Source organism: Oncorhynchus mykiss, chromosome 3 (genome assembly GCF_013265735.2).
Source record: "Oncorhynchus mykiss isolate Arlee chromosome 3, USDA_OmykA_1.1, whole genome shotgun sequence".
NCBI classification, from domain to species: domain Eukaryota; kingdom Metazoa; phylum Chordata; class Actinopteri; order Salmoniformes; family Salmonidae; genus Oncorhynchus; species Oncorhynchus mykiss.
Window position 1 is genome coordinate 73,797,293 of NC_048567.1, and position 14,967 is coordinate 73,812,259.

The window sequence follows — 14,967 nt, forward strand, 5'->3', positions numbered from 1 at the left end:
TAGTGCTAGTGTTCACCTTACGGGACTGTTTCGGCTTTGTTTATTTTTGTCGGTGTGTTGTTTTTGTTCATTGTTTAAGCTTCCCCCTGAAGCTAGAACAGCAGAGTCCCTACCCATATTCTGAAAAACATCTGAAACCCTGCCTCTTCAAAGAGTATCTTAAATGATCCTTCCCCTCACAACAACCCCCCCCCCCCCAAAAAAAAACACTTAACCAGCACTTGTACTTGACCCCCCCCCCCTTCTAGCTCTGACTCTACTGATAGCTACAATATTGAGTTACATTTACTTTCTCTGCCTGTGATGTGTGGCTGTCTTAAGATGAATGCACTAACTAACTATAAGTCGCTCTGGATAGGAGCGTCTGCCAAATGACAAAAAAATATATATATATTCTTGTAAATTGACCGGACTGTTGCTTTTTCATCAGAAGCTATAATATTGTATGGTTCTGTATTTCACATGTTAAGTTCATTAGCATTCCAGTGGCAGTGTAAGAATGTATCCATAGTGCTTTGTTGTAAGCACACAGACATTTGTAGAGTGCAGTGTGAGAAGGTATCCATAGTGCTTTGTTGTAAGCACACAGACATTTGTAGAGTGCAGTGTGAGAAAATATCCATAGTGCTTTGTTGTAAGCACACAGACATTTGTAGAGTGCAGTGTGAGAATGAATCCATAGTGCTTTGTTGTAAGCACACAGACATTTGTAGAGTGCAGTGTGAGAAAATATCCATAGTGCTTTGTTGTAAGCACACAGACATTTTGTAGAGTGCAGTGTGAGAAGGTATCCATAGTGCTTTGTTGTAAGCACACAGACATTTGTAGAGTGCAGTGTGAGAAAATATCCATAGTGCTTTGTTGTAAGCACACAGACATTTGTAGAGTGCAGTGTGAGAATGAATCCATAGTGCTTTGTTGTAAGCACACAGACATTTTGTAGAGTGCAGTGTGAGAATGAATCCATAGTGCTTTGTTGTAAGCACACAGACATTTTGTAGAGTGCAGTGTGAGAAGGTATCCATAGTGCTTTGTTGTAAGCACACAGACATTTGTAGAGTGCAGTGTGAGAATGAATCCATAGTGCTTTGTTGTAAGCACATAGACATTTTGTAGAGTGCAGTGTGAGAAGGTATCCATAGTGCTTTGTTGTAAGCACACAGACATTTTGTAGAGTGCAGTGTGAGAAGGTATCCATAGTGCTTTGTTGTAAGCACACAGACATTTTGTAGAGTGCAGTGTGAGAAGGTATCCATAGTGCTTTGTTGTAAGCACATAGACATTTTGTAGAGTGCAGTGTGAGAATGAATCCATAGTGCTTTGTTGTAAGCACATAGACATTTTGTAGAGTGCAGTGTGAGAAGGTATCCATAGTGCTTTGTTGTAAGCACACAGACATTTTGTAGAGTGCAGTGTGAGAAGGTATCCATAGTGCTTTGTTGTAAGCACACAGACATTTTGTAGAGTGCAGTGTAAAGCATATTGTCATTCAAAATTCCAAGACAGGGGACGAAAGCTGGATGTGTTCCATGGAATCAATTCTCATTTTATGCATTCTGTTTCTATGTGACATATCGTCACTTCATAATTGGCTCAGATACCTTCTATAATGTCTCTCCCGAACTAAGAGCATGGAAAATAATCCTGCAGCAACAGCAACGTGAATTATTGTGTGGATTATAATTAATGGACATTTCTGGCGGGGTTGATACATTTTTTTTTGTTAGGACAAATCAGTGGAAATTACAAACTTAAGAAGCGTTTTTAAACTTTGAATACTCTACACGTTTTCCTTTCCTGATGGGTGATCAAATTCAGGCAGGTCACCCTTGATACTAGTCAGTATTCCATATCCATTCAGGTCTGCGGGCATCGGGAGATGATGTTGAAACCGGCCACAAGGGGCAACAGTGAGCTCTGTTACCTTCAAGTAGGTTTGGGTTGTGGACGGGGATGGTGGATGGACATAACCTCCTGCCTCTGATTCCAAAGGTTGAATGGTCAAATCCAGCGATATAATTGTTTTAATTTTAAATTTTTTTTTTTTTTTTTTAAGCCTATCACAAACCTTAACCCTTAGCTTAACCATTCGGAGTTCGAAATTTGACGTCTGGAACAACTTAGAAATTTGACGTTTGAGAAACATGGATCTCATTCTGATGTGAGACTGTGAGAACTTGTCATTAAGATCCTACATCTGTACGATGAGGGCCAATCAGCAAAAGCATTTGCTTTGGGAATAACCAATCTATATTTACACAGATGTCTATCAGATGGCTATCAGATGTTGTTTGCATTAGGGGTGATGTTTGGTGATGTGTCTGTGATTGGATTAGAAGTGTTGAAACATAAACGTGTTGTAAATAGAACACTGCTGCATGTGCTGTGGAAACAGTTCATTTATAACATTGAAAAACTTTTATTGAAAACAGTAAAGGTCTCCATGGTGATTTGTTGTCCCAGCAGCCAGTAGCCTATCAGAGCTCAGCTCTCTGCATGAGGGATGGGACACGGATTTCCGGCAGACCTATCGGACAGTCCAGATGAAAGCTCTCCCACCCATCGCTGACCTCGATGACCAATCAGAGCTCATGGCAGCTCCTGTGCACAACAGTCGTCGACCCAGGCATTACCGTGGCAACCACACTGATGACGAGCAAGACAGCAGGTACCACTGAGTTTCAACTGTATCTAAAGTACTCACATTTTCTGACCCGGTATGTGTGTGTGAGAGAGAGAATAGGATCTTGTATAGATATTGGATATTTCATTGCTGATTATATTGTATTCAATGTAGGACTAAAATGTTAGTTAACACTGTCTGTCTGCAATTGTGTATCTGTTATATACTCTGATTCCCCCTGTCTTTCCTGTTTTCCAGATGGAACCCTCGCTCTGTGCACCTGGAGAGGAGGACATTGGGCTCCAGGGGGCGTACTGGCTCTCTGGATGAGCTGGAGGAATTTGCTATGTCCTTTGGCCCCCGTGCCCGGAGGGGCGACCCCCGTGACCAGGACAGGGACTACGACCTGGAACTACGGGGGCGAGAGCACTACCCCCCGTACCGGGACCACAGCCCCTCACGCCGTTTCCATGGAGACAGGGATGATGACTGGCACCCCCGCCGCAGCCCGCCTCCGCAGAAGAAGAGGGACATGTGGGACGATCTCCCCTCTTGCCCCCACCAGCACACCCAGGGGCGGAGGGGATACGATGACGCATTCCTCAACAACTTATTGGAGCGCAAGGCAAGGGGGAGAGCAGGAGAGAAGGGGGAGAGAGGAAAGGGACGGATTGACGAGGACAGTGACACTCCCTCCAAGGGCAGTTCAAAGGGCAAGGGCAGCGACGGTTTCTACAGCCGGTCACCTACCAACAGGCCCGAGGAGGATGACCCTTTGCCTCCATACTCGGAGCTAGAGATGGAAAGGTACCGGATGGTCAACCCAACCACTGAACGTTACCGCATGGTCGAATCGCCCTCAGAACGATACAGCACCACTGACCAGGCCATGCAATCGTTCTCCTATACCCGTCCCCCTAAAGGACTGGCCCACACCATACAGGGGGGCAGAGAGGACAGGGACAACAACCGAAATATGGTGAGTTACCTGTAGGAAGGTCATGTTGAAGAACACCCTACCACTCTCAGGTTATCACAGCTACAGGAGCTCAGAGGTAGAAAGTCCAGTAGGTCTAACAGACCACCAACTTTAAACCCATGATGGTTAGATCATCTTTATTTGTGGGTGTTATTTTTTAAACTATATTGAACAAAAACAAAAATATAAGCGCAATATTTAAAGTGTTGGTCCCATGTTTCATGAGCTGAAATAAAAGATCCCAGAAATGTTCCATAAGCACAAAAAGCTTATTTCTCTGAAATGTTGTTCACAAATTTGTTCACATCCCTGTTAGTTAGTCAGCATTTCTCCTTTGCCAAGATAATCGATCCAGCTGACAGGTGTGGCATATCAAGAATACTTTCCAAATGCACTGTATAAATCAAAATATTTTCTAACAGTATTTCATATTGATTGTTTTTTATGTGAAAAGAGAGGCGGAAAGCACTATTTTGATGTTGTAATTTAGATCAATGTTTCGTAAATAATGTAGTCAAGAAAACATCCTCAAGTTTAATGCTTTATTTCAAAGGTTGAAGGTCAAATCGTAATACCAAAAATAATGCATGTTCTGTATGTGATTGTATCATGTTCTCGTGGTACTCACTCGCAGACATTACTAACAGAGCATGAGCTGCATGATTGCTGTGGATTCCCACATTGCCTCACTGACCAGGCCTGACTAATCGAGCATGAGTGGCATGATTGCATGGTCTCTAACATGGCTCTTGGTGTTTTATTTTAACAGACCCCTGCTCTGAGCAGAGATTCTCTCATAGTGTGACACATCAGAGAGAACTCAAGCCTGTGCCTGCACAGCACTGCCAGCATTGAGAATCTCACATCACTCACTTAAAACATCATGCATCAGCCTGGGAGTGACTAACTGATCATCCTCATCATCAACAACCTGAAGAGGCTTATCCAATAGAAGGTTTCCATCCACAGAAGGGAGGCACCTTGCATGGATCACGAGAAGAAAATGGAACGTGAATTGTTTATGCATTGATTTAAGGAACATTTGGTCACCATTTTGTGTGTATGTGTGTTGAGCGTAGATGCATTACATACACACCGTTTGAATGGGTATGTATGGCTGCAACGTGGGTGTCAAGCATTTGTGTGGATGTGTACTGTACTGTATGTCCATATTTAGGTTTATCTGTGAAACTCAAACCAAGCATTCCACAGAGCAGTCCCCCTCTCTCAACTACAAAGCACGGTGAAAGTTAGTTCCCGTGAAGTTATGCTGACAGCAATGATACGATTAGGGCTATTGGTAGGTATCGATCGATAGGTATTGATTAGGTGTGGAGGCAGAGCTACTATAAGGGTTTTTAAAAAAAGGAAAGCGGTCATCAAAGAAACTTCATATGATCAATTCATGTGTGTTAAATTCAGGATTGTTTTGATCAATTCATGTGTGTTAAGTTCAGGATTGTTTTGATCAATTCATGTGTGTTAAGTTCAGGATTGTTTTGATCAATTCATGTGTGTTAAGTTCAGGATTGTTTTGATCAATTCATGTGTGTTAAGTTCAGGATTGTTTTGATCAATTCATGTGTGTTAAGTTCAGGATTGTCTTGATCAATTTTCAACAACTATAATATGTCAACTTACCATTATAATTGTAAATCCAATGCTCCTCCACGTGTCATACATTTCATCAGACTATAAGAAACATAATAGGTGTCAATTGTGCCATAAAAAAGACAACTCAGGTTCACCTGCCTTCATTGTGTGTGTGTGTGTGTGTGTGTGTGTGTGTTTGTGTGTCATGTACTGTACCTACTGTAAATGTACTGTACCTACTGAGCTTGAATTTATATTACAGTAATAGTATTCTTTATTAGCCCACAATATTAATTGGACATGCCCTTATTGGCCACAGGTAACTGTGTTTTGAAACTGTGCCAATCAGCCATAGCAGATGTTTGTATTTCACTTGTTTGACATTGGTTTTGATATAAACACACTCTCTTAGATTGTGCCATTGTGTGTGATTACTATGCCCTTTTGTGATTGTTTACATTGGATATGGAGCGTGTGTTTCTTATCGCTATCTATGTTAACCGCTTAATACACACACAGTGCTTGCTCATTACTTTATTTACACACACAAACACCACAGACATAAACAACTCTTCCAAGCCTTTTCTGTCAATGACCATTTATTTAGCACATTTTCACATGTGCTTTCACGACGATGTACACATCATTATCTCTTATTCCATAAGACACATCAGTGACTGAAATGTCTGTCCCTTCTGAATGTGGGAAAGCACTGAGCACTGGTCACTACGCTGACCATGACAAATAGGGTGGAAACAGGAAATATAACAGGATTCTAAATTCCACCAGGCTAGACCAAGATGTGTGTGTTCCAGGATGACATCACAATACCAGAAAGGAAGCTGTCGCTTCAGCATCTGGCCATGACAGGTGCAGAATACCTCTTCACTGTACGAATGGCGTACATTTAATTTATAAAGCACATTTTACAAGGTTTCTAAGCTCTTTATATTGGATCCAGAAGAGCTGTTGAGAGTGGAACTCAAGCTGGCCTGTCTTTGTGTTGAGTGAATAAAGCTTGATTGCATGTTGGAGAGAGAGTTGGAAAAACTATTAATACAAAAGCGCTCCTAGGCTTGTTTAACGTCACCACCCTTCAATGCTGGTACTTGGCCAAACTTTATAAAGTGACTGTCTACCAACAGTATGAATACAGCCTTAGAATAGAACCACACCAACAGTATGAATACAGCCTTAGAATAGAACCACAGCATGAATACAGCCTTAGAATAGAACCACACCAACAATATGAATACAGCCTTAGAATAGAACCCCAATCAACCCTCTTTTCGGAGAAGGATGATCTGCGACATTGCTGTGAACTCCTCTCCAGTCTCCACAGTGCTGTGGGCCTTTTCATCCAGCATGTAGATATCCCAATTCACATGGAAATCCTGCAGGCTCTAGTGTTTTGTGTGTCTAAGGACTGTTGACATGGAATTTCCATAGATTATGACCTAATGAATGTATTTCATGTCAATTGACTGATTTCCTTACGTAACAGTATAACTTTAGACCGTTCCCTCGCCCATACCCGGGCGCGAACCAGGGACCCTCTGCACACAACAACAACAGTCACCCACGAAGCATCGTTACCCATCGCTCCACAAAAGCCGCGGCCCTTGCAGAGCAAGGGGAACTACTACTTCAAGATCTCAGAGCAAGTGACGTCACCGATTGAACCGCTATTTAGCGCGCACCGCTAACTAAGCTAGCCGTTTCACATCCGTTACTTATATGAACTGTAACTCAGTAAAATATTTGAAATTGTTGCATGTTGCGTTTATACATTAGATATAATCAGATGTGTGTACAAAGAAGACATACATCTGATGTGTGTACAGTCTGGTGTTGATCTTGAGGTGACATTAGAAAGATCGCTACTTTTACTATTCTGGGCCTATAGGAAAATATACCAGATTTTCTCAAGGTCCTTTATGTTTAAAGGCATTTCCAGAGGGGGTTTATCTTGTTAAGATAATCCATTTCAAAAGTCCTAGTTCCGCGAACTATTTGATAAATTTAGGCGTTTATGTATTAAAAACTCGTTTCCACGTCCACGAGGATTCCATATCACTTACAAGTTTTTTTGTCTTGCACCTGTTACGGCTCGAGGTGGGGTCGGTGACGTCACCCGAAGATGGGGGATGGGGTTGGGAACGCGCCGATGAACTCCGCCTGGGAAAGTTGCCTCGACACCTGTAGGAGAGTAGTTTCACCACAAAAACGAGGAAATTGAAAACTTCTATTTACATAAAATGAAGAAAATGCGCTGATGAAGCGTTGCTTCGACAAATGGTGCATGGTTTTATCAAATTAATTGTTTGTATCGATTGACTAAAGGTTGGTCGTCTTTTAGAAGCTTCCGCGTTGGAATGGCGAAGAACAAAATGGGAAATATTATCTTGCTTGCGCTTCTGCTTGGTTTCCTGCCAACAGGTAAGGTTTTTAATCTAAAACCGCTTTAAGATACGGCTCTAACGTGTATTGGGCTTTATTACTTACAAAACACAATTGACATATAAATTGTCTTGATTCTTTCCAAAATAAGCATGTTAGAATAAGTTAATAATCGACAGGTGTAAACATGACAAGGCCAACAAGTCGCAGTCACGTGACCGTAGGGTGTTTACAAGTTGCCAAGCAGATGGGTGTTCAGGACAGTTAATCCACAACGTTAAACGTTGTTAGAAATGATTGTTTCCGAGTACTAATATGCACTTCTGTATACAAATTAAGCAGTTTGAAAAACAGTTTCTCTTAATCATTTGAACACATTTTTTTCTAATTTAAATGTATTTTTTGTGTGTGTTATTTTTGTACTATCCTCTCATTCTTTCTCGCAACTCTGTCTTTCAGAGGTGTTTTCTATCCAGGTGATTGTTCCTCAGACAGAGAGGAGTACGGCTCTCTTTGCCTCGGTCATCATACGCTGTGATTACTCCACCTCCGCCAATGCACAGGAAGTCCTGGTCACCTGGCGCTACAAGTCCTTCTGCAAGGACCCCGTGCTGGAATTCTACTCCACAGGTGAGATATTAAAGGACAGGTAAATGAGTGAGGGCTGCACGGACACTAGTGTAGCCCTCCTTCTTTCTTTCCGTTATTATAGTCTTCTTGTAATGGGGCTGTGGTGATTGTGATGTCATAAATGGAACTGCAGAGCTTGTGAGGTAACAGGGCTGTGGAGATTGATGTCATATTGCAGTGAAGATTGTAAATGTAATAATGGAGCTGTGTAGTTTGATGTCATAAGGTGCTGTGGTGATTGTGATGTCATGCTTTGTAGATTGTGCTGTTATAATGGGAATATGATGATTTGGATGTCATAATGGAGCAGCAGAGATTGATGTCAGAATTGTAAAGTGATGTTATAATGAGGCTTTGAAGATTGTATGATGTCATAGTGGTACTGTTGAGATTGGGACACCAATGCGATAATGGAGATGTTGGTGTATAGTGATGTCATCATAATACTTCCATTCTCCTCCTGCTGTAGCCTATCAGGCTGCTCTGCAGCTGGGCCAGGACCCAGCCAATGACTGTCCAGACCGCCAGCGCACCATTCGCACAGTCATCCAGAAGAAGGGAACCAATGAGGCCACCCTGGGCTCTGAGTATCGGGAGCGCAAGATATCCATCCAAAACAGTGAGTGTGACCCCAACATAGTGAAAAGAGACCACAATTATCAGATTTGTAAATGTTGCATTAAATGTTATCATGCACATGTACAGTAAGTGCTTGGGTGTGTGCCCGCCCCCCTGCCCTCCACAGAGGCCGACCTGGTTATGAATGAGGTGATGTGGTGGGATAACGGTGTGTACTTCTGCTCCATCGACGCACCGGGAGACACTTCAGGAGACTCAGACCGCGAGGTCAAACTCATTGTTTACCGTAAGTGACTGCAAATGTTTTTTGCTTTTTCAGGATGCGTTTAACTATCCTCATTTTCATTTATGTATTTGCATGTTCCACCAATGCATTGCTCTCCTGGGGGAACCATGGGGTGCCTGTGGCACATCATTAAAAAGCACCCTTAGGCTTGAGGACCAACTGGTCATGTTTCATTCTTCCATATCAATTTATTTATATATTTTTTATTTATATATTAACAAACTTTTCCCCCCAAAAATGTGTGGTTTCCAATTGTTCCATCTCCTCCGAAACACGGCCCAGCCAAGCTGCACTGCTTCTTGATACAATGCCCGCTTAACCCGAAAGCCAGCCACACCAATGTGTCGGAGGAAACACCTGGTGACCGTTTCAGCGTGCACTGCGCCCCGGCCCGCCACAGGAGTTGCTAGAGCGCGATGGGACAAGGACATGCCGGCCTAACCTGGACGACGCTGGGCCAATTGTGCGCCGCCTCATGGGTCTCCCAGTCATGGCCGGCTGCGACACAGCCTGGAATTGAACCAGGATCTGTAGTGACACAGCTAGCACTGCAATGCAGTGCCGTAGACCACTGTGCCACTCGGGAGGTCCTTCCATAACGATGTTAACTTCCTCCATTCAAGGTTCATAGGTTCTCTATGTAAAACATGCATTCAACAAACTGTACACCATGTAATGGCCTATTTTGAATAAGAAATAATGTCACTCGCATTCTGTAGAGACTTGGCGCTGTTGTCTGTGGCACTTTAATTACAATGTGAGTAACACAGCAAAAGAAAATGACATTGGCCAATCCCAAATCAACTCCACTATTCACTTCTGTAGATCTGAAAGGATGGCATAGGTACAGTATAAACAAAATTATAGTAGCTCCAACACTGCGTGCAGCGGAGGCACGCATTAACACACAAATCGAAGTGAGAGAGGCGAAGGGAAGGGGTCAATCTGGGATTCTGCAAAAAATGTGGCAAAGAAATTACCTCCATATCCGGAATAGAAAGCCTTATGTTTGGGTCAAACACAACACATTACTGAGCACCACTCTAAATATTTTCAATCATGGTGGTGGCTTCATCATGTTATGGGTATGCTTGTCATCGGCAAGGACTAGGGAGGTTTTTTTGGGATAAAACACAACGGAATAGATCTAAGCACAGGCAAAATCCTGGAGGAAAACCTGGTTCAGTCTGCTTTCCAACAGACACTGGGAGACATTCACCTTTCAGCAGGACACAAGCCCAGGTTGCTTACCAAGACAACATTGAATGTTCCGTAACGGCCTAGCCACAGTTTTGACATAAACCAGCTCGAATATCTATGGCAAGACTTGAAAATGGAGGTCTAGCACAGATCAACAACCAACTTGACAGAGTTTGAAGAATTAAAAAAAATATATAATTTGCAATCCAGGTGTGTTAAGCTCTTAGACTTACCCAGAAAGACTCACAGTTGTTATCGCTGTCATTTTCAATACATTTGCAAAAATGTTTTGTGGTATTGTGTGTGTAGATGGGTGAGAGGATTTTTTTAATTTTTTTTTTTAGTTCAGACTGTAACACAACAAAATGTCAAATATGTCACTTGGGTATGAATACTTTCTGAAGTCACTATGTGTCCTACATGACCTCTTGACCTCTGTTCCAGATTGGCTGACGGTGCTGTTCATCATCATCGGGGCTCTGCTGCTCATCATGCTGTTCTGTATCTGCTGTTGTCAATGCTGCCCCCAGAAGTGCTGCTGCTACATCCGCTGTCCCTGCTGCCCACAGACCTGCTGCTGCCCTGAGAAAGGTACCACACACACACACACACGATCGAGCGCACACACACTCATAGTGATACACTTACTCACACCTCTCCTCTCTCCCCTCCCAAGTGGTGATGCAGCACAGGATGATACGAGAGGCCCAGAAGGCCATGGCCCCCTGGATGCACGGCCAGCCTATCTACGCCCCCATCAGCAACCACTCCTCCCAGGGCAACCCAGTGATGTACTCAGGTCAGTCTTATAATGGTGCTAATGTTGTACACTGCATGTTGTGAAACTATCTACTGAACTCCGGTCAATGTTATAAAGTTGTACCCTCAAGGGTAAGAGGGGTGATGTGCCACCTTGTGGACTGGCTGTGCCACTATGTAAATAGACAAATGAAAAAATATCTGACCCCCCCCTGGCCGTACTCAGCAGCACCACCTTAAAAAATCCTGAGGAGAACCCTGACCATGCATGCTGTGAAACGATCTACTGGTCTCAGGTCAGTCTTATAACGGTGCTAATGCTGTGTGATTCGCTATGTCTCCAGCCTCGTTCTCCGATGGGTACCCTACCAAGCCCAACTTTGCCATGGCCCCGATGGGCCCCTCGCCCCTCCAGCTGCAGCCTCCCCCTATCCCCCAACACCACATGCCCCAACACCAATACGGTATCCACCACGGTAACGGCAGCATGCATGGCGGGAGCGCGCACGAGACCAACCAGATGCTGGACTTCCTGGAAAGCCAGATGAGGGGGGTTCACAGCCAGATGCCCCCTCCCCCTCATCAGCACTTGTCTCCCCACGCCCACCAGTACCAGCCTCAGGGAGGCCCCCAGGGGGTCCCCTTCACGGCCGGCCCCCCCAGCATGCTGTCTGCTCTGGATGAGATGGGGATGAGGGGGGTGGAGAGGAGAGTGATCACCTTGCCCCCTATCGTCCAGCGGGTACCCAGTTTCTCCTCTCGCAGGGGGACTGGAGGTGGAGGAGGGACCAGTGGCGCTCCAAGAATATCCAGCCAATCCAGCGGCAGCACCAACCGCACCGGGGGTGGCGGCGGTGGGCGTTACAGTGACAACCGGCGTGACAAACACAACTCCACCCCTCCGCGGCAAGGCATCCTGCGTAGCTACAGCGACGAGTCAGACTGGGACGACCGGAGGGGAGGGCCAAAGAGGGAGGGGCAAGGCTCGGCCGGGAGGAGGACGGGGGGCTCTGGGTCGGCGCCACGGTCCCGTAGTCGTGACGACATGATGGAGGAGCTGCGTCGGTCAGCCCTTGCCAGGCAAGACAGGAGCCACTCCCCTCCTGCCCATCGACAACGGTCCTGGAGCTCGGATGAGGAAGACAGCAGGAGGGGAGGGAAAAGGGGAGGCAAGGGGAAGCTGTGGCCAGAGAAACCCCCCAGCTACTCCTCCATCGAGATGCAGCACGGCAACAGGAGGAACTACGACCGCTACTCAGTAAGAAACAAACACGAGTGCTGATGTATGACTCACACCTATATAACATTGTTTACTCACACATACTGATCAGGATCGTCCTGTAACAGACACTGCACAAACAGGATGGTACACACACATCTACAGACATTCACATGCACTCATTTTACCACACAAATGTCAACACTACTGAACACCCTCGATCTCTCTCTCTCTCTCTCTCTCTCTCTCTCTCTCTTTCTCTCTCTCCTTCCCTCTCTCTCTCCTTCCCCCTCTCTCTCTCCATCTCTTTCTTTCTCTTCCAGGATAAGAGCTCTCGTAGTGGTACCAGTGTGGTGATCTGAAACCTGCCTGTCTGTCCGTCTCCCTTTTCCTCAGTGTGAACTTATGGTTTGTGTCTCCACAAACTGTTTGTTTTTCGGTCTCCACTGTCTGTCTGTCTCCACAAACGGTCTCTGTCTGTTTGCCTTTGGACGAGAAGTGACACCAAAAGGATTATTAAGCGTAATTGAGTCCAGAGACGCGATAGTCCAGCATCCCATTGTGACAACTACGGGTCTCTGAGACCACTGCCCAAACGAGCATCTGCCCAAATTTCCCAACAAACACGGCTCTGCGTACGCATCCTATATTAATTTGAATGTGTTGACGGTTGGAGAAATTGCTTGAGCCACGCTGAGAAAAGTATGAAAGCTAATGTTCCAATATTCTAGATCACGCATACACGTTTTGGACTCAGATAGACGCTATAGAATGTATTGTAATAAGGTGACTCAGGTGCCTTTATACCTGTACATGCGTAGAGGTTAAACAGTACTTATGTAATATTGTGCTATACTTAAATAGAATGGGATTGAAGGGCAAGGTGTATAGGGAGGGAGGGAGGGAGGGAGGGAGGGCTAGAATACCGGAATCTTAAGGCACATATTTTACCTGTTGAAATCCATGTGATCTTCTATTATTATTTTAGAATACTTTTTTTTTTTACACATTTACCTATGAGACAATGTAAAACACAGCACTATCACGTCAATTGTAAGAAATATAATTCGTTTTTTTATTGTACATTTCATAAAGTGTGTATCTGTTTTCTTATTTTAAATAGTTGTATACAATGTTTGGTTGTAGATTCTGTAGTGTGTGACTGTTTCTTGTTCAGTTTTCCTCAAGTGCCTCTGTCTGTTTACAGTTTGTATGTTGTTTTTTTAGTTGGTGGTGGGATAAATTATTCCGTTGGTCTTGTACTGGGGATTTTGTACTTGGGATTTAAATGAAGTCAAGTGAAATCATCATTCACCTTGCTTTGAGTGGCATGTTCGAGAGTATGTTGAGTCTTTGTTCTACAGTACCAGTCAATTTTGGACACACCTACTCATTCCAGGGTTTTTCTTTATTTTTACTATTTTCTACATTGTTGAATAATAGTGAAGACATCAAAACAAATATGGAATCATGTAGTAACCAAAAAAGTGTTAGAAGAATCTCAAATATATTTTGATTTGTTTAAATAGCCACCCTTTGTCTTGACGACAGCTTTGTACACTGTGGCATTCTCTCAACCAGCTTCACGAGGTAGTCACCTGGAATGCATTTCAATTAACAGGTGTTCATTTGTGGAATTTCATTCCTTAATATGTTTGAGCCAATCAGTTTTGTTGTGACAAGGTAGGGTTGGTATATGACAGATGGAAATGCTTTAGTTAAACAAAGTCTCTGCTAAGTGTGTAGACATTTGCGTTTGAAAAAAACGAACACTTTTTAAAAATCGAATAGTTTTAGAGAACTTTTTAAGTTAAAAATAACTTTATCTTCACTGGTTCCTCAGATAATATTATAAACTAATAATACTCTCAACAAAAATATAAACGCAAAATGTAAAGTGTTGGTCCCATGTTTCATGAGCTGAAATAAGATCCCAGAAATTCCAGACACACACAAAACATATTTCTCTCAAATTTTGGAGTGGTACCCAATTGTCATACTTGAGGAAAAGTAAAGATAGCTTCATAGAAAATGACTTGAGTCACCAAGAAAAATACTACTTGGCTAAAAGTCTAAACGTTATAAATATACGTAAGTATCAAAAGTAAAAGTATAAATAAATTCAAATTGCTTATAAGATCAGGTGTTCTTTTTTTATGGAGAACCAGGGGCACACGACAACACGCAGACATTTTCAAACTAAGCGTTTAGTGAGTCCTCCAGATCAGAGGCCGTAGGGGTGACCAGGGATGTTCTCTTTCCTGTCCAGCTAAGTATTGAAAATGTGAAAACGTTGAAATGTTGAAATGTTGAAATGTTGAAAACTTTTGGGTGTCAGGGAAAATGTACAGTGTACAGAGTAAAAATAACATTTTCTTTAGGAATGTAGTAAAGTAAAAAGTAAAGTTCTGATAGGCTAATTGACATCATTTGAGTCAATTGGAGGTGTACTTGTGGATGTATTTCAAGGCCTACCTTCAAACTCAGCGCCTCTTTTCTTGACATCTTGGGAAAATCAAAAGAAATCAGCCAAATTGTAGACCTCCACAAGTCTGATTCATCCTTGCAAGCTATTTCCAAATGCCTGAAGGTACCATGTTCATCTTTACAAACAATAGTACGCAAGTATAAACACCATGGGACCACACAGCAGTCATACCGCTCAGGAAGGAGATGTGTTCTGTCTCCTAGAGATGAAC

General features: G+C 43.4%; 2 protein-coding genes across 5 annotated transcripts in view; both read left to right on the forward strand.

Annotated features, from left to right (window-relative positions):
* Positions 1-5,608, forward strand: part of LOC110520566 (immunoglobulin-like domain-containing receptor 2) — a 27,478-nt gene extending 21,870 nt beyond the window's left edge. For 2 of the 3 annotated variants that reach the window (XM_036975157.1, XM_036975155.1), the window contains 3 exons: positions 2,464-2,668; positions 2,882-3,602; positions 4,372-5,608. In XM_036975157.1, coding sequence (XP_036831052.1) covers positions 2,464-2,668; positions 2,882-3,602; positions 4,372-4,407 — 962 coding nt within the window. In that variant the 3' untranslated portion in view covers positions 4,408-5,608. The remainder of the gene's footprint in view (positions 1-2,463; positions 2,669-2,881; positions 3,603-4,371) is intronic. The other variant, XM_036975156.1, reaches the window with a different exon arrangement.
* A 1,705-nt stretch (positions 5,609-7,313) lies between these two features.
* Positions 7,314-13,164, forward strand: ildr1b (immunoglobulin-like domain containing receptor 1b). 2 transcript variants are annotated; one of them, XM_036975158.1, is made up of 9 exons: positions 7,314-7,634; positions 8,055-8,225; positions 8,695-8,844; positions 8,971-9,090; positions 10,735-10,881; positions 10,967-11,089; positions 11,394-12,307; positions 12,592-12,663; positions 12,700-13,164. In XM_036975158.1, exons 1-8 carry the CDS (start codon positions 7,571-7,573, stop codon positions 12,628-12,630), a joined length of 1,728 nt encoding a protein of 575 aa, XP_036831053.1. In that variant the 5' UTR covers positions 7,314-7,570; the 3' UTR covers positions 12,631-12,663; positions 12,700-13,164. The 2 variants fall into 2 exon arrangements, with proteins under 2 accessions (XP_036831053.1, XP_021453629.1); XM_021597954.2 differs by having other exon boundaries at positions 12,592-13,164.
* The last annotated feature ends 1,803 nt before the right edge of the window (positions 13,165-14,967 follow it).

Bases quoted from the DNA above. Each gene is read 5' to 3' on its own strand.
- ildr1b (XM_021597954.2), top strand. From the start codon at position 7,571: ATGGCGAAGAACAAAATGGGAAATATTATCTTGCTTGCGCTTCTGCTT. The intron at 7,635-8,054 runs GTAAGGTTTTTA...TCTGTCTTTCAG, and splicing joins GCTTGGTTTCCTGCCAACAG to AGGTGTTTTCTATCCAGGTG. The intron at 10,882-10,966 runs GTACCACACACA...TCCCCTCCCAAG, and splicing joins CTGCTGCTGCCCTGAGAAAG to TGGTGATGCAGCACAGGATG.